Here is a 21,972-nt window from a genome sequence, read left to right as displayed (position 1 = left end):
TATCTGCTCGGACTCTTTCAACAGTTTCTTTCTTGTGGAACTATTGCCCAGCTACCATAATATGTACATGTAATTTTGTAGTGCATGTTCTTGAAGAAGATTTTTCTTTTTGTGGGGTTTTTTTTCAGTATTAGAAGCACAAAACAACACCTGCTTATCTAAATCAGTTGTTTTAAGCTGTGTGGTAGAGATTTGCATTTCTGTGTTTGGTTTATGAAGGAGAGAAATCTAATTTTCATTTACTAAATTGCTCTTCCCTTTCCTGTTATTTAAGATGGAAGCTACAGGCAAAATCGACTGAACCTCACAACACTGCTGGTACAACCAATTTCTGCGGTGCTTGCCAGAAAACTTGTTTCCCTGCCTGGGGAGGACCCAGCCCAAAAAGACAGGTGTACACCCCTCCAGCTGCCAGCTGCAGGTAATGCTTTTCAAACACAATGTTCCTCACAGACTCCAAATCCACTTTCTACAACTTTAGAACTAAGAGGTTTAGCTGATTCTGGGTATGTTTTGCTTAGATGCTTTCTAGAAGAAGCTATGGACTGTTTAAAGATTATGCTCCTAAAATCTGATAGATGGAAGTTGTGGTTTAAAAAAAAAATAAAAATAGAAAATAGTAGAAGGCATTGATTCTTAGAAGGCACTAATTCTTAATATTGACTTAGAACCTCTTCTGTGTAGGTACTATCACTTGAGGGAGAGTTTGTTAGTGCTGCAATGTGTTTTGTTAGGCTTTGTTGTACTCCTAATAATGGGATTTTAACATTAAGGCATCAGGAACTATATTATTCTGTGAGGTTTTTATCTGTTTCTGGAATAATAACATTTAAATTCTAAATGTGTCTCTATGTTCCTTAATTTGTATATTCTATAGAATAAACAGCGTACCTGAACCTTCAGGCAGCTTTTTCTCCGAGTTTCACCAGGAAAACGGGCATCATGATAAGGAGAAAATACCTTGAGTGGAGCCAGATTAGTGCATTCATAGTATCTCCCTCGAAATAATGCCATTAGCAAAGTCACACAGGTTATTGCTTGAAAAAACTTACTGCTGAAATAGGAAGGGGAAAAAAGTAAGACTGCAGTGTCCCAGCAAGTGTTTCACCAAAGGAACATCTTCCAGAGAACATTCTAGATGAGGTACACGTTTAAACAGTAATTCTTCAATAAACAGTCTTCAGTTTGGTTTTGTACCTGTCCATCTTTCACCAGCAAAAAATAGTGTATTTTATTATAATGCCCATTTAAATGAATTGATTTGAAACCGTGGTCTTGGAAAGGAGGAGGCAAATTAATTTAGCCACTGTATCCTGTGCTGCACACAGTGATGATAACAGTAAAAACAAATGTTAAGGGCAGTCAGTGTACTATCATGTGCTGTATCCCCTGTTTATTGCTTTTGGAAGGTTATTGTGGAATGCGAGTACGATACAACAAGTCATAAAAAAGGTTGATTAATTTTATGACTTGTGTTAGCATTTGTAGTTATACATACTAAAAAGGAAGGCTGATGACCTCATGCTTCATGGCTTAAGCTGTTGTGGTCAGGCAGGACAGTTGTTCTCCATGCATGGCTGACTAGATACTTTAACAGTCAACTTTTAATTTTAAAAATTACTGTCCCCACAACCAGTAGAAAAGGGGAAAAGGCCATTTTGGAAGGAACAAGTGCTTAACCATTCCAGGTAGGATGCATGGAGCTTGTTAGTATTGAAGGAATTTTCAACAGCTGAAGTGCCTGGAGCAAAGCCTGAATTTGGGCTGGAAAATGACACTCGTTTTAGGAAGATAAAAGGCTGCACAATGTCTGCTTCTCAAAAAGCTTTGTCTGGAGGCTGCAGGACAGAATCACCCTGAAGGGCAGCTTATTCTACTTTTTCTATGACAGGTGGGGCATGTCTGTTTTATTTTCCTGAGAAGACAGGAATTCTGTGAGAGGAGAATTTCTGGAAAGAAAGAATATCCCAAGCCAGCAGTCTGGTGAGAGCCAGTCCATGTCTGGTTTACGCTGGGTGAACACAACAACTTGTCTGTTTTCATGTAAAGCTTCTGAACCACAGTAATCCATGGGGGAATTTTTTAAAAGTCTTAATTTATTGAGAAAATAGGGACTATAAGAAGAATCCTTGTATAATTCTGTAATGTATTATGATATATTTTTTTGTTATATTAATGGTTCTGGAGCACAGAGTGTGCTGTTGTTCAGTATCATGCCTTAATGGAAGAGATAAAAGGCTGGTCTTCTGATAAGAAATGGTGTATAGCTATTTAATACTGGTAATAGCTAAAGAGATAATGCTGAGGACAGCAATGCATTTTGAGAAGAGAGAAGGTTGAATTTGCAGTCTTCCTGTTGATTTGAAGAAGCTTAAGAGAGAGATTTCACTTCTGACGTAGGACTCATCACTTATCTGTCAAAAGAGGTGAATGAGCAATTCAGATGATTGGTTGGCTTAAAATTTGTTAGGATAAAATGATCATCATTCTCTCATCATTATGTTTCAAAAAGCTGAACAGCAGACTCATCAGTAATGATTAAACATTTATATATAGTTTTCTCACATTGCTGCTTTTTTTCCCTTAGCCTTGCAGTTTTCAAGAGACAAAATGTGACAGAGGGAGTGGGAGGATGGAGGCAAACATCCCACATAGTTTGAGAGCTCAGGACCTGCAAAGCAAATAATGGGAACTGAAGTCAGCTGTTAATTTTGTGTTAGATAAAGTCAGTAATTAGATTTGCTTTTTGTTTGGTATGGTACATTATTGTTAATCCTCATTAATCTGAAATTCTGTGCTCCTGTGAACTTTTTCCCAAAGATAGACAATTAGAAAGAATTTCAGAGTGAAGTTCTATAGAGAAACTGTAAACTTTTGAAGCTTCCCCTTTTTTTTACAAAATCTGACTCAGATATTTGCTAGAACATTGTGAAGGTTATTGTAAAGCTAAAACACTCCTATAAACATAAATGAAGAAAGTCCTGCTGTGTACAGTGAACTGCCTTTGTTGTTTCCAACTATTTGGGAGATTACAGTAATGTACAAATTACCCTTTTTCAATTAAACTCTTGAGTATTTAATGTAAATGTATCTAATGGTAATTATTTTACAAAGTGTTTTTTGACACTAATGACCACATACTTTGGTTTGAATGGAAATCCTGGAAGCCTGGTATTTAAACACATTAGTGTTATGTGTGTAATTTTTCCCTTTGGTTTTAAGTGTCAGTTTTCATTCTCAGCCTGATTAATGTCTGAGAAGCGAGGAGATGAGAAAGATCCAGGATTTCAGTAGTGATCAGTCTCCAGGTGTCTGGGGCATCATCCTGTTCTGTGGCCCATCCTATTCCTCCATCCTCCTCCACATTTCTGTTGCTGGTCACTCGTGGAGATGAGGATGAGCAGCTGGTGTGACCCAGCAGGGCTGAGCAGCACAGCTCAATTGGTGAGAAGTGTCATGCAAGTGATCTCACTTAAACATCCCATTTCTTACCGCCTCCTAATGCCTTTTCCTGTGCAATAGGTGTAATTTTTTTATACTTCAACTTCAAAAAGTATAAAGCCAAAGCATGAATAGTTTAAGTAACTTGAATGATATCAAACACTGTGTGAATAATAGAGCCAGGTATACAAAGACTCCCAGCATTCTTCTGCAGACAGTAAAATTACTCAGATCAAAATGCTTTTCTAGGTAGAATCTTTTGATCTTTTGTAACCTTTTTTTAGTCTACAAATTACAGTCACTGATCAATAGAGAATCATCACAATGACTGCAGTGCAGAGCTCCATTGTAGGCTGCAAATAAATCTACCTGCTCTGACAAAATGGGTGAGTGGAACAGATAACCAGAACTGACTGTCACTGGAAAGGGTTGTAGCACAACACAATGAATTTTTATGAGACTTTGAACTTCTATTTTATGTAGTTCCACATGTCAGATGTTCGTTATACTGAGTTTATAGTCAACTCTGATCATGTGAAATTTGAATCATTAATTATATGAAAGGGATAATTGGAAGAGTCTGTTACTTTCCATATTATACCATTCTCATCCAAGATAAATAAAATTCTCTGCCAAGTGCTGCACTAGTGCAAATCAAGCCTGCCTTCTTTTCAGTCAGAGGAAGGGCATGGAGTGAGAAAGGACATATATCTCCTCCTGTTAAACTGCAGCCTTGTGATAATATTATATGTGTTTCTCCTTCATAGTTTGCTGCCTGTCAGAGAAAATGAAAACTACCATATTTAATAAACTCTGGCTGGGCTATCTCACACTGTGAAACCAATCTGCAAACAATGCCACCATTTCTGGGTATTTGGACTGTGCTAAAGAATCTAAGGAAGCAAATAGAGAAAGGTGCCAGCAGATTGTGTGGCAGTGCATGTTACTGTACCTACCAAATCTGGAATCATTGTATATAACACTAGAAATATAACAAAGTTCTACAGATGTCTCTTACTGGCATTTGAAAGAAGAACAAGCTAAATAGGGATCTCTGATCTAATTCAGACATCCTGTATCTGAAAATTTACAGACATTTGTACCAATACTCTCAGATTTTCTTTTCATGAACACTTTAAATTCTGTTCCTTTTTTAAACAGAAGTTCATGCGAAGAATTAAGCATGAACAGTGTGAAGCATTTTTATATATCTTCCCTCTACTCCCACCTGAAGCCTCAAGAGTTTTTCTACCAGAATTGTAAATGATCAAGATATATTTTCAGAATTCTGTTCTGCTGCAATGTTTTCATGTGTGATGCTTTGCTTTTGGTTGCTATAAAGCAGGTAAAGAATGAAAGTAGTGTGAGGTTATGAAATTCAACTATGCCATCTGAAGCATTTTCAACTCTCTTTGATGTTGACTGTGACACATTTATTCTGTATCACATTAGGCCATCCCAGTTTAGGGCCTCCTTAAAGGACTTTATTCTTGGCATTTCTTATTTCAAAAGCTCTTCATCTAAAGAGTTTTATTTCTGGATTCCTCATTGTAGGTCAGAAAAGATGATCAAATACCAAGGAGTTTATTCATTAAGCTCTTCATGCTAAGATTAGGCTTGAAGACTTAAGATCTATGAATATTTGTTCAAAAAGGAGAGTATGTTGATTAATCAAATAGAAATCTATTAGGAAAAAATGTTAGGGATACCAGATTTAGATGGTGTATTGTTTATACACAAAGAAAATGTGAAGGCTTTTCATTACATCTGTCTAGGAGTTCTGACATATTCCTGTACAAATAGTTTTATACCTCAGCAATCCTGTACACTGCATAGATTCAATGTTGATTTTTGCAATTTTATAGTATCCCACAGCATTTTTCTGAGATTATATACATTCTTAAGTATGCACTATTTATATTTAGTCACTTTTCTACGTATACTATGTTGCATGTAGTGTTCTTGTAAGTCCTGCTGTGATTCATAACTGCATAATAAATGCAGTTTATTTATAAACTAACGTATATGCATGTGATGATTATATTTCTTTACTTAAAGTTCTGTGTTTGAACTTCAAAAATTACATAAAATACATAGTAAATAAGGTTTTTCACTCAAATCAACATGGTGATCTGTCAAGTGAAGTTTTATGCTGCTCAATTAGTGTCCCCTAAGACACATGAGCATGGATATTTGATGATGTTTGCAATCTCTAGTTCAGTTGTGATTTCAGACAGATCCATGTTTAGTCAGGTGTTGATTTCAACAGGAACTATCTCAAAAACTGCATTACTGCATTACTTGAGGTTATTTAATGTACTTTATTTCATCAGTCTACTGAAATAATTTTGATTTTGTGATCCAGGAGTTATTCTATTGAAATCCTTGAATTCAGCTAATACTTGATTTTTCCATACTGCAGTTAAGTGTGCATGTAGAGAAATTTTTGTCAATAATTAGCAAAAATCTTGTCAAATGAGTTCAATTTTCAAACCTGAGTTCTTAAAGATGCTTTTTTAAAATCCAGTACTCAAATGCTAAGAAAACTGTCTGATAGGTCAAATGAGAGAAAAAATAGGCCTTGATTTCTAAAAATAACTATGTAAATGTGAGAGAAGAAGGTAGTCATGTGGTATGAGACAATTCAAAAACTCCAGGTCAGGAAAGAAATAAAGAAATAACAGTAAATATGTTTGTGCTCTTCTATTCCAGAAGTAGCTTTTAGCTTACAGAAAGACAGTGTATCCTGAATAATGCTAAGGTAAAGTCTCCTTATAGCTTTCTGGAGAATATAGGAAAATAAAATTAAAAATAAAAAAAAAGGAGAAAGTTGTCAGGATCCTTAAAATACAGCGTTAGGACATGAGGTTTGTTGTCAGAACTGTTTAGAGGGGATTAAATTTTGCTTCTGCTGTATACCAAAGAGCACTTTCAGCCTTTTCAGCTGATGTTCTAAGTCTATAAGCCCAAGTCTGTGTTCCATGAGTGTTAACTCGGGTATCTGATGTTGGAATGTGGGTATTGCCACAAGTTCATTTTCTGTGTCTTTATTGTCAGTTGGACACTGGATAGCTGATGTTGATTGAGGAAAAAGTCAGTTGTCTTCAAAAGGATTTATCTTCTTTTTGTCTGAGAAGGGGCCTAAAGGAACAAACATCTTAAAGTGGTGTAGGAAAAGGAAAGGAAATCAGTTTTGACTTTAAAATCTCTTTTTTTTTTTTTTTTAAGAAGAGTAAATTGGCTCTAGAATGGTTGTAGGTGAGAAACAGCAGCAAGAAGTAACTTGCATAGTTTAGATTAAATTTAAGCTGCTTAATCAACATAGATGGCTTGAGCTGTTTTAACTTGTTTTAAGAGACCCTATGGGAATCCTTTGGTCTATTTTTTTATTGAAATATTTTTTTTAAATTCTAAAATAATATCTGTGGATTTATTGAACAAACATGGTTCATTTACATGGCATTAATAAATCTTACAGTAATGTACATCAGAAGAGCAAAGTTAATTACATGACAAATCAAAATATTAAAGTGCTGTGATTGATTGTTGCAAAGTCATGTGCCAGGGCTTATTTTTAATTAACTTCCTGGCTTGCATTTTCCTTACTGGTTTGTTCAAGCAAAACCAGAATTGTCATAGAGAAGCCACATCTATTGATAACAGAAGAGGTTTGGTTTGAATAAAAAATAGAATAACTATTGCTAATTCATTTTCATAATTCATAAACAAAAACTAGCAGTTGGCTTGCTTTTTTAAATACCAATGAAGACTAATGAAATAAAACATATTGTGTTTTATTTTAAGAAAATTTTGAAGTAAATTTACCATATGTACCAGCAGAAGAACAGTAAGAATGTGTTGTTTTTGTTTCACATGTTGCAGTAAACTCCCCTCTCTCATATTCTGTGCATCTCAGGAAACAAAGCCTGGGAAGAAAGTGTTAGAAATAGATCTGTGGGAGGGTGATAACCTGGGACTTAGAGAGCAAAGTGATCTGTGGAATATTTTAATTTTGGTCTGTGGCAGTTGGGGTATGGACATGGAAGGAATTCTGCCCAGGAGATGCCTTTGAGCACAATTCTGCCACGGGGTCATGGATGGAGGAGAATCTCCCTGCAGCTCTGGGCTCAGGCTGGTTCTTGTCACACAGCTGATTCTTCTGAGGTTCAAGCAGTTCAAGACACCTTCGTTTCTCTGGGACAGAAGTTGTGACCTTTCAGATGAGCTGGATGTTACCACAGTGTTACCAGGCAAATGAAACACTTGGAAGGTGTCAGCTGCTCCCCATGGCTGCTGGGTTGGCTTCCACTGTCACAAACTGCAGGAGCTCAGGTGGTTTCTGTGTCCCACCTTCTTTTAATCTATTTAATCTCAGATATTTGCTCTGCTCTGGCTTTGTTCTGTGCTCCAATCTCCACAGGCATGGCAGTACTGGCAAATTCCTTAGATTTTAGCAGCTTTTGAAATCATTCTGCCTTTGTATTTGAACCATTTTTTCCTCTGATGCCAGCTAAACCAAAACCCCTGGCTTCTGTTGGCAGAACATCTTGTGATGTTCACAAGAGCATCACCAAAGGCTGAGCTGGCAAAGATGTGGGGAGGTCTGACTGTTCCCATCTGATTTAACACAGGGGCTTTTCTCCAGAAGAAAATGTAATATAAACCAGGTATAATTTCATGAATGTTATTGATAGATTTACCTGGGCTAAGGATTAAGTGAGAAAAACCTCTAAAGATTAAGGCAAATTTTGTTATCACAGAGTTATGTAAATCCTACTCTTTTAATTTATTTATTTTTTTCTGTTGTATTCTGGCAGCATTTATTGAGTGAATTCAATGATCTTTTAACTCAAGGAGTAGAGATCTCCTTTGAGATTCCATCTTTGAATCATGCTGATAAATGGGACTAAGAAAATAATGTCCCATTTCATGTTTTAATCTGTGGCTCCTACACAGGTTTCTTTGTGGTTTTTTTTTTATCTTCTCATTATAAATTATTTTTTTTAATATTTGTGTGGAATTTATATCCTTGACCTGGATGTTTCTTGGATGGATAAATAGTTTAACATTTCCATTTTTTTTTCATCTTTTAACAGGCAAAAAAATAATCAGTCTGAACATTCAGTCTGTCACAACTTACAAGACAATTTCTAATGTCATTGGATATCTAAAAGGAGCTGTATTTCCTGGTAAGTATCCTTTTGTCATATGCATTTATTATTTGCTCTATGTTGGGTGGGAGTCATAGCTGGGATCAGGATCCTATTTTGCCAGATAATTCACTAATACATAGGAAAGAAAAAGCCTTTTTTGTACTCATTTTGTGATTTATGATATGACAGAATGTGAGGGTCAAACAGAGAATGAGCTGAGGGGGATGTTGTAGTTACAAAAAGCATATTTTTATACAAGCAGCAGGTGTTGCACATGGACCACAGAGAGTTTCAGTAGTTTGTACCAAGTAACTGTGTTATGGTTTTAATTTTAATATAGTTTTAACTCTTGCTGCAGCCTTATTTTGTGTCTCAATCGTGCCTTAAGCTCGTTTTATACAATTCTATGAATAGTAATTACTGTTCTCTATGTCTGATGATTGAACAATAGGACTCTAAGTGCAACTGGGACATAAAACAAGACCCCCCTCTGTCCTTTGGTGCATAAATAATGTCATAATCAGGATATCATATCATTTTTTTATTATTTTGTTAGTTAGTGAATTTACCTAAAAGGTGAAGGGTTTCTGCTACCTGTGAATGAATGCTGTTGGTGGTTACTTAAATGGTGGAAACAATTCCTAGGGTGCAGATGATCATCAAAGCATCACCATGCTTGCCTTAATACATTTTTATTAGGTTATGAATAAAGAATGGAAATTTATTTACAGTCCCTTAGGAGGTGGACCAGTCATTTCATATTTTAAGTAATGGAATGAAGGAGGTGGAGAAAATTTCATTCCTGTTGGTGACATAAGGACTCAGTTTTGTGTGTGCAGAACTGTATACTTCTCACCAGACTTTGTTTGTTTAAAGCAAAGGAGGAAACAATTAGCACAGTGAATTTAATTTCTGTGAAGGATTTAATTTACTTCATGAATTTGAAGTTAGCAGTCTGCTGTTATTAATGTTTTGCAAATAGCTGTCATGGAGTTGGAAAGGCAGAAACTGCCATGTTTAGACATTCTGTCTTCTGAATTGTGAAACAGAGGCAAGAACAATAATAAAAAGTGTGCTTCAGTTTCTGTTTAACAAGTCTTCTATCTTCTCTATACCAGAACCTTTCATCTTATTTATTACCACTTTTAATCAGAAACTACTTTTTGGAGGATAGCCAGTATATGCTGAACTTCAGGAATCTAAGGATATGTAAATAAGTGAAATCAGTAGCAGTACCCAGATGGCAGCTGTTTGTCCCATGGATGTCTAGCTCAACAAGGGCCATAACAACTGGCTTCTAGTAAATACCAAGTTAAATATCTAATGCACTGTGATATTTTGTACAGAATCAATGTTAAACCTTTGTTTCCTTCTCTGTTCCTCCTGGTTGATGCTACAGTCGTTCCTCTCAACTGCTTTGAATCTTGATATTTCCATGGCATTGATTCTCTGTCATTTTGATGGGGTTTTGCTCATTTCATACACATGAAATATTCACCTTTATGTTCACAGAAGTGCAGAAAGAAGGCAAAATTTATCTTTAGTGCTTAATGAAAGACTGCAGAGCATCACCAAGTGTGGAATATATTTCTTTTTTGCTTGAAGACCACCTGACACACACATACAGACAAGCACATCTCTGTAATGGTGACCTTAGCTGGAATTTGATCTGAGGAGTAAGAATGAGCATCTGAAGTGTAACTAAGATGTTAAAATATTTAGAAGTAGATGAAATATGATAGTTGGTAGCATTTTAAAACCTCAAAAATATAACACTGATTTTATAGCTCTATTGGATGTGGTTGAATATGGGATGTATAACAAGAAGAGACAGGATAAAGAGGCTCTTTTTAATCATAAATCCCTCTCGTCCAACCCATCACTAACCTGAACACTTCCTGTCTAATCACCTTCAAGGGTATCTGATGGATTTTTTTTCCCCTTTATCTCTAGTTCTTTCTCTTTTTTCTTTTTATGCCTTGTGATTCTGAGAAAGGACAGCTGCATGACCATCCTTTTTCCTGTGCTTTTCCTGTAGTCATTTGCTTTAGAGTTTTGCCTCTCTTTGAGGGAGGGATGTGCACAGATGAAGAATTTCAAAGGAGGCACCAGCTGTTATGTTTTGCCCCTGCTCATTCAGCTGGCATCTCCAGCAGTAAGTGGATGCTTGTGGCTCCTTCTCCATCAAAATATCCTGCATTATTTTAATAAGGTCTCTCTCCTCTCACATAGTCTGTTCACAGGCTAAACAAATTATTATACAGGCAAGCATTGATCCTGTCTGAGCCCCCTGTGTTAGTGGCACTTCCTTTAATGACCTAGAGGCATGTAAGGCCATTCATTTTTGTTCCTAATTCCTGTCATTAAATGAGTTGAAGATCCTATGTTTTTTCATTGTCAGTGCAACCTATAATTAAGCCTTTCATGGTGCAACGCACAAGTTGCAAAATTATGTGATTTAGATTTCATTTTGTTACATGAAATTATTATGTAAGTCGAGATTGACACTTTGCATATCTGTTTTTAGAAAGAAATTCTCATTTCCATACCTACACACCCCCCAAGCAGTTGATTGAAAAGATTGCATTATAGGTACAAAACAGATCTTTTCTTTATAAAGCATTTTTGATTCCCTATTAAACAACATGTTAAAATATTTTGTTGAACAATACTGGTAAAACTCCAGTTTGATAGAGAATGCTTTTATAATCAAAGTGTTCCATTAATATTGTCTCCAGGCAGCAGTCACTGAAAAACATGCCAAGTAGATATTTTAATCTTATAAGCAAAGAAAATGTGATCAACTGTCTGTTGCTACATTGTGATCAACTGGCAGCAAGTGAGTGAGTTCACCTGGTTAAAGAAAGAAAAAGAAAACTTTCGCACTTTTTGGAATCCAAATGACACTGAGGGATTGTTGTGGGTCTGGCATGGCTGTTCTTCCCTGTTGATAATTGTTCTTCTGTTGTCTATTGGTATCCTGAAATAGGGAAAGAACACCTTTAAAAGTCTAGATCTGGGCCAGAAGGTGACTTTACAAAATATCAGAGCAAAACCAGTAAGCAATCCATCAAAGAGGGCTGTGAATTCATCTCACACAGAAGGTCTGATAGTTTAATAGCTCATCCAGAATAACTCTGCTTCAACTTCTTGACAGGCCTCAGTCACACCAGTCAGTCATGTTATTTCATAACACATCATCGGTTCTGAAGTAAAATAAGGGTTTTTTTTTCCCTTGTGAGTGGTATTAGGGTTATATACAATGCCTTGAGAGATGAAGATTTAGTTTTGTTTCTCTGGAAAAAAGGTGTGTTTGTTTTTTGGGATGTTTTTTTCATGAGTAACCATAGGCATATTCTTTATTTCAGGTTGAAACTTCTTGGTTTTCATTCTGTAAAATGCTTTCTTCCAGCATTAACACAGCTTCTAGGTGTGACTTTCCATTTCTGTTTCATTCATTATCTCTATCCCTCTGTCATGTCTCCTCTCTAAACCTGCAGTTTGGGTGTTTTAATGTCTCCTTCCACAGAAGGCTAAGTGCTGATCTCTAATCTGCTTGCCAGCTGCTCCACTCCTGTTTCTGCCATGTCTTTTTTGAGATAGGGTGGTGAGCACTGAACACAGTCTTCCAGGTGAGGGAGTACTAATACTTTGTGTATTTATTTTTCTTTGTTTCCCATTGTACTGCATTTTCCCAATTGTATTACCTTTTTTTTTTTTTTTGGATGCAGATGTGCATTGAAGATCATTTCCTGCTTATTATTTTGTGTTTTTTCCATAACACTCTACTGTGAGCATGATTGTCTATATGACCTAGTCCTGGCTGTAAAAATGGTCTATATCAGATCTATAAGGAGAGCAGTAAGCAAACAAGGAAGGCAAGGGCATGGGGATTAATTTAGGAAACTGTCTACATATATTTACTTACTAGCTCATTTTTAAGTAGTACTCACAGTTTTATGTATAATTGTTGTATGATTGTCTTGCATGTCATCATCTATATTTTGGCTGACAGCTTTGTGTTGCGTTAATGACATTACACACTACTAATGTGGTTCATTTTTAGGGTTGTTTGGAATTCTTTTAATCTTGAGTATCCAAAAAATAAAAAACAAAAAAAAAAGTTGGTTTTTTTTGTTTTTTTGGTTGTTTTTTTTTTAATTCCTCATTTCAGACAGATACGTCATCGTTGGTAGCCATCACAGCAGTTTGAAGGGTTATGGTGGGCAAGGCTGGGCCAGCAGCACTGCTGTCACCACAGCCCTGCTCCAAGCCCTGATGCCAAAGGTGAAGAGGGGCTGGAGGCCTGACAGGACCGTGCTCTTCTGCTCCTGGGGAGGAACAGCCTGGGGGAACATCGGCTCCTACGAGTGGGCTGAGGTAAAACTGCTTTGGGACAACTCAGTGCAACGAGGATTCCTCCTGCTGAGAGCATGGAATCACTATGGAATTGCCACGTGGAATTGGGGGCTCATTAACTGGTCTCTGAGGTCTGCAGATCCAGGGAAAACATCTACTGAGGCCATTCCTGGGGATAACGAGGCACCAGGATGTTGCCATGGCTGTGGAGGTTGCACATACAGCACCTCTGGGAGCTGATTTCCCTCCCTAATTCAGCACAGAGCTGTAAAAGGGCATTGCCAGGGTTTGACAGAGGGAGGAAAACCTCAAAAAATGACATCAGCACAGGAAGAGATTAGAGAGCTTTTGCACCTTCGTGAGGGTTTAATATTTAATAATTTTTCAATAGGCTTAGTGTGGGGAGAAGTGAATCAAGAGAGAAAGAAGAGATTTGGTAATGGTTTACATTAATTAAATAAACCTTGCAGTGTCTCCATGGCTAGTGCTGATTCACCTCTCACAGATTTGTGCTCAGGAGTTGGATACAATCTGAAACAGACAATTCCTTGGGCTCTTACTTTGAGCAGAATGGGAATCAGCTCGCTGGAAGAAAATACCTCAAAAAATATTGATGATCATGTATGGTTAAAGTAGACTTCAGGTCATAAATTAAAGGAGTTTCTGCTCCTTTAGGCAGAGAATTTCATGGCTGCTTTTCCAGCTCTAATGGTTCAATGAATTAAAACAGTAGATGAAATAAAGAGTTAATTGCTTTTTACTGTACGTAAGAAGCAGCCAGCCCTCATTGAAATTTCATACTTCCAACATGATTATTCTTCAGAAACAAGAGGGGGTGAAAAAATCAAATTGAAAAGATCCAGGCTGGAAGCAAAATTTGTTTAGTTCCACTTCAAGTCAGCTTTGCATCAGATGTAATTGCGTTACACCCCTTCTGTTCAATATAAAGAGCCACTTCATGCAAAGAGGAACTCATTACTGAGAAGGCAAAGGGGATCCTTTTAAAAAAGAGATAATAATTGAAACAGTTTGTACATGCTATTTTTATAGTCTAAAAAATAATAAAATTAAAACACTGGGGAAGTTGTGCAATTCAAATCTGCATTTGGTCTCTAAATATTTGAGTCCATTTAACTGTTGATAATGATTGCTTTTGAAGTTTGTCTTCTGTCAGGCATAAGTTTAAAAGGCCATCATGTTGTTTCACAGTGTGTGTAATGTTTTCATTTTTGGCCTTACAAGTGTAGTAATTTTTAATTCCTCCCAGACCTGTTTGCATTTTCTTTAGAATATGTGTGAAATGGAATTACAACTTCTGCTATATAGAGAAATAGCACTAAAATATCCTTTGAAGTTCATAAGAGCATATTGTAAGAAGCAGTAGTTAGCTAATACTTGAGGAATCACAGAGGATGGAAATGCAGGGTGCAGTTTTCCCCTGGAATCAACCAGAAGAACAAAACCAGCCTTAATTCTAATGATTCATAGTACTGACCATTTTCCTGCTTGTGTTGTAGGATTTCAGGAGCGTTCTTCAGAGAAATGCTGTGGCCTACATTAGCCTCCATAATCCAGTCACAGGCAACTCAACTCTACACCCCGTTGCATCCCCTTCTCTTCAGCAGCTGGCAGCAGAGGTTAGACACAAAATGTTTGGTTTCACATGTGGTTTATGAGGGTACATGGTTGACCTCCTAAAGATCAGTTGACATTAGACAGCAATAGGTAGTTATTTTGTTGAAGAATTTTAACCTCACGTTAACTGGTTGGGTTTTTTTTGTCTTTCTTAGAGCAGGTTAAATTTTATTTTAAAAAATAATGTATTAAGAGGTTGGGAGGGGTAACTTGTTTCACCTGTTTGTTAGACAAAGTCTGACCATACTTGCATGCCCTACAGCTTTTTTACCTTTTGGTGGCTTTAAAGTGACATATTTGTTATTCTTCAGCACAGAGCACATTTTTCTCATCCTAATCAGGTCTTTCCAGACTGTTTCTCAATTTGCATTTAAACCTGTATATTTCCCAGATGAGAGTGTTGCTCCTGCCATAATAAAGACTGAAGTGAGTGTGTCAGGTTGGGTGCTCAGCAATGCCTGTGCAGCTCATCTGGAGTCAGAATATTCCACGGCTGTGAGGGCACGGAGGCCTTAAACTAATGACCCTATTGCATATTATAAAACCTGAGGTTTCTGAATTTATCAATACTTTACATCAATGGAAAATAGTGTAAGGCATATTCTTAGTGACAAAAACAGTTTGAAGTGATATGCATGAAATGGAGTTCAATTTCACTTTCATAAATTATGCTTTTTAGATGTTTTTTTTCTTGTAAGTTTGCCAAATGAGTACTTATTCTGATGTTTCTCTGACTTGCCTCTGAAGCATTTGGTAATAAACACTCCTCAAAGCTGCATCTTGGATTAAATGCAGTTTAAAACTGATCAGGCTTGGCAATTGTTCAACTAAGTTAGTAAAATGATATCAGTAAATTGCTTCTTAGCAGTGTCTTAACCACTTCTCCTGTTCAGTGTTTAAGTGCTAATTTCCTCATGGAAAGAATCTGATTTAGTCTGTGGAAGTATTATGAAAAATGTGATGCAACATTGTTTCAGAGAAAAAAAAAGCTTCCACTTCTGGAAGGGTATTTATAATGTTATATATGTGACTCTCCAGGTGTTACAGATATGTCAGTTCAAATTCTATCATCAGTTTTAGCTGTTGTATTTGCAAGAATGCCATTCTGAAAAGTTGCTAGCCTTTTGCTAACCTAGTGGTGTTGGTAGTTCTATCTCCATTAAAACACGTATTTGCCATTTAAGGGAGTAAGTTATTAGGTCCTATTTGTTTTTTTTCTCACTTTATTGCTTTGACTCCACAACACAATCCATGGCAGTGATCTGAAAACTAAATTGTCTGGAGCTTTGCAGCAGTCTTTTTATTATCTATTTATCACTTTATTAGGTCTCAATTCTTTCATCCTAATAAATGCCATGTTAGTATGAGCATTGCATTCATGCCCTCTGTTTTGAAAAGGAAGCAAATTTCTGCTTTATTTCTATGGTGTTAGGTAATATTTTGTAATTCTAGTAACAGAGTTCTGTTCTCAGCAGTGTGGAAAGAACCCCTTTAGCAGCCTTGCCTTGCCCCTGTTAATTAATAAAACTTGACTAGAATGTTTTGTTATTTTGTTTTTTTTTTTAAGTCCCAGCAAACATCTTCCATCTCACTTCTGATTCTTTAATTCTGAGAGTGCATCCCTTCTGCATGTTTATCCTAAAGCCCCATTTAAAAAGTACAGGATAAAATGCCTGTTGTGAGCATTTTATCTGTATGGCTTCCCCTTCTGTAGGATCTTACTATTTGTAATTAATATAACTGTCATACAGTTTGTGACATTAAAAAGATTTATAGGAATTATTGCTTCCAAATGCTGGCTAGATTTCTGAATTCATGTCAAATATATTGACAGTGATGGAACAGCCCAGCACAGATGCCCCTTTGTTCCCATGGGTGCTCACAATTTGCCATGTGTCCAGAAGATTTCCTCTGGAAGAATGATCTGCTTATAAAGAATATTGATATTTCTTTAAGTTACCTGTAAGTTATGACAGTGCAAATGGGGTGAAATGTGAGTTTTTGGAGCTCATCTCATCTTGAAGAAACTGTGAGTCTGTTCACATGAAATCCTTGCTACCAGGTGCAGGTTGCAAAGAAAAGCTTAAAAATTCTGAGAGGAAACAATAATTTTAATTTGTGTGAGCTCTGAATATAGGTTGGAACAGAAAAGAAGGTGAAACAGGCATTTTGAATTAATGATATCAGTCCATTTTAGAAGGAAAGTTAGATTACACTGTCTTATTTAGTTAGATAGAAGTTTACCATAATTTGTGAATACATGGAAGATCCTGCGCTGAGCCTTTGGATTCAATGCTTGAAATCATAATTCAATTCCATTTTTAGACCACAACAAATGAAACTGTCATGTATTATTTTTCCTTCTACTGCTAAACAGTGTTGTAGTATTGTTTGGAGCAAGTGAGACTGAAATCTCACCAGTTTTTGGGTTTTGTTCAGTGCTCACTGTAGTGCTGAAGTTGTGTGAAAGAGAGGGAGAATGTATTCCTAGGGAAAATTAATAAATGTTAGAAAAGCCTACAGAGTATAAGTGTCAGGATTCTGGGGATAACAATGAAAAACTGTAGTTTGTCCCATGAAAGGAACTCAAGTAATAATCACACTAAGTGCAGAGCTCTCTGTGGATGCTGCAAGGAACATAATTTAAAGAGAACTATGGGGAAATAAAAAGCTAAGATGGGCCAATGCATACAGCAGTGTTTGCTTTCTGTGCTGGTTTGTTTTTCCAAAAATAAAATTTTGAACAGTTGCTATTCACTGCAGCTTCCACAATATTTTTTTTTTTCCCATAATTTCTGTGAAAAGTAGGGAAGAAGTTTTAGCTGAAATGTCGTTTGTATGAATATTCTAAACTCAACAATGAAAAGAGGAATCAGGAAACTTAATAACTTGTCTGCTACGTGAGGTCTGGAAATCAGAGAATAGAATAAGTGCTTGGCTAATTAACAGAGACCATGCTTCTTAAAGGATGTTTTTTATAAAGGGATTATATCTTCATATTAGTTGCAGGTTTCAAAAGGGAGCTACATAAGCAGTCTGCAAATAATAATTTTATATGCCTGTCTGTGGGATTCTGGTTGAAACACCAAATTACACGAAGAAGCTAGTTTAAATATTTGGATTAATTAAGCAAAGAGGAACTCAAACAGTTCTGAGACCTTGACATATTTAATTCAAATCTTTTTTATATAACTAATTAGTGTCCACATTAACAAGAGGGAAGTACTGCCAAGTTATATTTTTGTCTACTGTTATTTTGTACAGAAAATGATGGTTAATTCTCTTGCTCAGTTGGTGAATCACCATTTGTTGGCAGAGTGTCATTGGTAAATTGGGTTTGTTCGAGGCTGGGACTCGTTCTCTGTAAATAAGGCCATTAATGATTTTTTCTGTAATGGACATGTCACAAAGAAAAAAAAAGTTATTATGAAACATAAATTTATTGCTGTTGTCTTTGAACTAATTGTGTGACCATCAGACTGCAGGTCTGCTGTTACTGCTGAGCCCAACAAGACTTACTGCTCCTGCCTCCCAAGGAAAAGAGTGATTTAAAGCTATTGATGAACGAGTTGATCATTAAAAATGACTGTGCCAAGTATTGTTCCATGCTATTTATCAGTATTTGTTTCCACTAATGGAGTAAAAGGCATAAAACATCTCTACATTTAAAGGTGGTGTTATTGACAGAAAGCTCTTTTTTCTTTATGAAGTAAAACCAGACATAAACTTCTGCATAGATGTTGCTATCATTATTTCTTGATTTAAAAAAAAACCAAAAACTTACATTAATGTCAGCATTGATTCTCTTCTTCCAGCTTCTGTGTGTTTCTCATTTTTTTGATACTGTCAGCATTAATAGTGGATCTCCTGGTGTCACATATCAGTAGCTGTAAACAAGAAAAAACACCATGATTATTCGAATTGCTTGTTCTGTGCCTTATAACAGAAAACTGTTGCTTCCCCATGAGCTTTCAGTCTTTACCTATTATCACTTCCAGTGTTAGATCTGATTGCTGGTGTTAGTTTTTATATTTGCGTTGAGTACAAAAGAAAATCTCTTGAGAATCAGAAGTTTGTGCTCTGAACTTCTATCTCAGGAATTCCTAACTATGTTAGAATGATGCTGTTAATGTAATTGGCAATACTTCATTGCCAGCTCTATTAAATTAATTAAGATGCTGCTTCTCCAATGTGAAAAGTTTCATTTAATGGTGGATTTGATTTGCAGGAGGGGTTTTTTGCATCTTCTAAGCACTTTTTTTTTTTGATAAAAGGCTGCTTTTTCTGCTGTTAAATATTTTTTTCTCTCTTCTTCCAAATTGAATGATTTTAGTACATAAATACTGATTCAGACAGTGAGTAATTTAACCTGCTCATATATTTTGATGCTATGAAAATACTATTGCTGTTAAACATGGAGAAAAGAGTTTGTTAGCAAGACATAATGTAATAATGAACCAGTTTTCCCAATTGTTGGAGACCTGGTACAATTCCTTTGTTCCTAATGACTCAAGCTTTCTGCTTCCATGTCCTTCCCTGTATTTACATAGGTTTCTAATAGAGGCATAAATGATGTATACTTTCAGAAAGGTTTTCTTGTTTTGAAATGTAAATGTCTGCTTTGACAGCCATTGTGAATGAAGCTGAGTTAAACTGAACATTTCATTACTTTTAAGTGTAGTACTGGAGTAGGGAAGTAATTCCTTTCCTGCTGCAAAAATGGGGCTCAAGGTTTCTGTTGGCCAGTCTGGTTAATATTGTCTCATCTAATGAGCTGTACCATGTAATGGATTTGTTTTTCCCTTCCAGACACTTTAGCCAGACTTGAGTATTAGGAAAACTAACTTCACTTCTGTCTAAATATTCCTTTGTTTAACTTCATCTTGATTATTTCCCTTCAGATCTGACTTTTTCATGATAATAGAAAGATGTTTTCTTAGCAATAGAAAAACCTTTCATGTAGAGAGTTTAAAAGTAAACTTTTAGTTCTTACAAAAGAAGATAGATTGAGAGCTTTGGGTATTTTAAAGTTCCTACATAAACAGAAATCATTGAAAAGTTTCTCTTGATGTTTCCCTCATCATTATTAACTATTTGCTGAATGAAATGAAATTGACTCAATAGCTATAAGCTGTACTACACAAGCAGGGAAATAAATGCATGTGCAAAAATTAGGTGTATGGCCAAATAACCAGAAAGAAAGCAAGCACCTTTAAATCAGAATTGATAAGAAATTAGAATAAACTGAAATGAGACTTAAGTCTGTGTAATGGTGTTTGGTCCACAACAGCTGCAGCCACAGGCTTTAGTTCTGCTTGTCACAGAAAAAGAATCAAAATCTTGTGCAGCAAAATTTACTCTTTAGTTTGCACATTCTTGTTGGAAAAAAAAAAAATTAAAAAGCATCTGGGTAGGGAAGAGCAGACCATTTGTTTGTTATAAATAAAAGGGTAACCTATTTTCAGTAATGCCATATATATTTAACCTTGCCAAAAGTATCAGTATGGCCTTTCTGAGCCTGCTGAGCCTCATATCCTCGGAAGGAGAAGGTTTCAGGTGCTCTTTGACACACTTCTGCTCCCTCTGTCTCAGCCTGCCTTACAGCTGGGATTGATTGTTCTTTGGACAAGCATGAGGATGTTTATTTTTAAATGATGCACCTCTCTTTTATGTTGTAAAATCGTGAGCTATTTCCTAGAGTACTGAGCAGGTCACAGAAGTCAGAGGAGTGGGAGGAACTGCAGATCTGTAGAAACCTGGGAAGGTGTGTGATTTTTGGGGGGAGGTTTTGGTTTGGATGAGGGTTTTTTGTTGTTTCTTTGGGGTTTTTTGTTCTGGTTTGTGTAGTTTAAAGCTGTTTTTCCCAGGGAGATTAAAAGTACCTCTGTGGAACAGTAAGCCAGTAACTGATGACCTGAGCCCCAGTGGTGCAGTCAAGAGTCTGGAATTCCTGCTCGTGCTGAGTTGATTTGGAGGCTGGAAGTTCTTTATCAGCTTGGACCCTTGTCAGGCTTGGACGACTCTGACATGTCCTCTAAGCTTCAGGTTTAGAAATCAGCTCAAAATGATGGTGATTGGCATCTTTTTGTTAAATAAATTTTCCTCCCTTTAATTTCAGTGTTGTGGCAGTAACAGTTCTTACATGTGAAAACAAAAGCTTGATTGCTTTAAGGGTGTTCATTGAACTTCTGTGTCTCTTGTTTAGGTATACCTCTATAGGAAATACTCAAATTTGGGAAGGGGAAAAAAAAAAAAAGCCCCAAACACCTGACCTGGTTAATGTCAGTCATCAAAAGGAAAAAAAAAAATCTTAAAATTTTAACTTAGGCGTATTTATTGGGAAGAAGATAGAATTCTTTTGATGAATTCTTTGAAACCAGGTATGAGGAAAATCATTCCAAATCCATTTAAAACTGTGACAGTTTGAATAATCTCAAATATAAACTTGAACTGTTCTCAGATTTACCTGGTTTCTTCATTCTTCATCTGTTTACCACCAGCAGATTCTGGTGATGGTGTCTTTTCTAGTGTGAAAAAAAGACTAAATAGAGCTAGAAGGGAGATTTTTGGGGCACCATAAACAGGGAATGTGAAATTTCAAAAGCAATTTCAAGCCAGTTGAATACATGTGAAAAATACCTGTATTTTCCAAATTATTCTTGATATTTTAATTAGTAATGTAGTTGAGGTGCATTTTTATTTATTGAATCAGAGCCACAGTTCCACAGTATTACTCCTGTCTTGAAGTGCACACAGAATGGAACTTCACTGGATAGAACAGAGAACATTTTACAGCAGATAATCTCAGATGTCAGGAAAAGCCAAAATGCAAGAAATAGCTTTCTTGGAGGTTCTGCAAAAAGCTTTATTTCGGCAGCTAAAGGTCACACAGCTCCAACCTTTGTCTCCTGACAGAGCATTGAAACAGATTTCAAAACCTGTTTTGTTGCCTTCTATTTTAACACTTCAAATGCTTTAAGTTTTCTTTCCAAGGAGGTTTAGCAGAGCTGCTGAATTCTCTGCTTTGTAACACCTCATCCTTGTCTTGATTAGATAATTATTGTATAATTACTTCAAAAAAGGCTCCATGTTCTACCTTCAACAGGTAATTCAGCAATAGAAGGGAGACTTCTAAAAACAAACATCCCCTAAAAAAATCTTGTTGGGAACTGGCTTCCTCTCAGTTTTAACATCTTCATTTTTTTTATTTTAACAGAAGAATGATCACTTTTAATTTTCATTGTATATGTTTTCAAAAAGCTGCACATGCTGTTCTAATTTATTGCTATTGATGTTTTCCGTAGGCTTTTGAGCACTCATAGGATATTGTTGTGATCTGTGTCCGAATGGAAGAGGAAAACAATATTTAGTATTAAGATTAATG

The 21,972-nt window shown here is 36.2% G+C and overlaps 1 protein-coding gene across 6 annotated transcripts in view; it reads left to right on the top strand.

Moving 5' to 3' along the window:
• Nucleotides 1-21,972, top strand: part of NAALADL2 (N-acetylated alpha-linked acidic dipeptidase like 2) — a 415,927-nt gene that overhangs the window by 311,112 nt on the left and 82,843 nt on the right. For all 6 annotated transcript variants that reach the window (XM_058844296.1, XM_058844298.1, XM_058844297.1 and 3 more), the window contains 4 exons: nt 275-421; nt 8,538-8,630; nt 12,769-12,974; nt 14,471-14,590. In XM_058844296.1, the coding sequence (XP_058700279.1) occupies nt 275-421; nt 8,538-8,630; nt 12,769-12,974; nt 14,471-14,590 (566 nt within the window). The remainder of the gene's footprint in view (nt 1-274; nt 422-8,537; nt 8,631-12,768; nt 12,975-14,470; nt 14,591-21,972) is intronic.

The sequence above is a fragment of the Poecile atricapillus genome, chromosome 8, assembly GCF_030490865.1.
Source record: "Poecile atricapillus isolate bPoeAtr1 chromosome 8, bPoeAtr1.hap1, whole genome shotgun sequence".
Classification (NCBI taxonomy): Eukaryota; Metazoa; Chordata; class Aves; order Passeriformes; family Paridae; genus Poecile; species Poecile atricapillus.
This window is presented reverse-complemented; position numbering and strand designations above follow the sequence as displayed.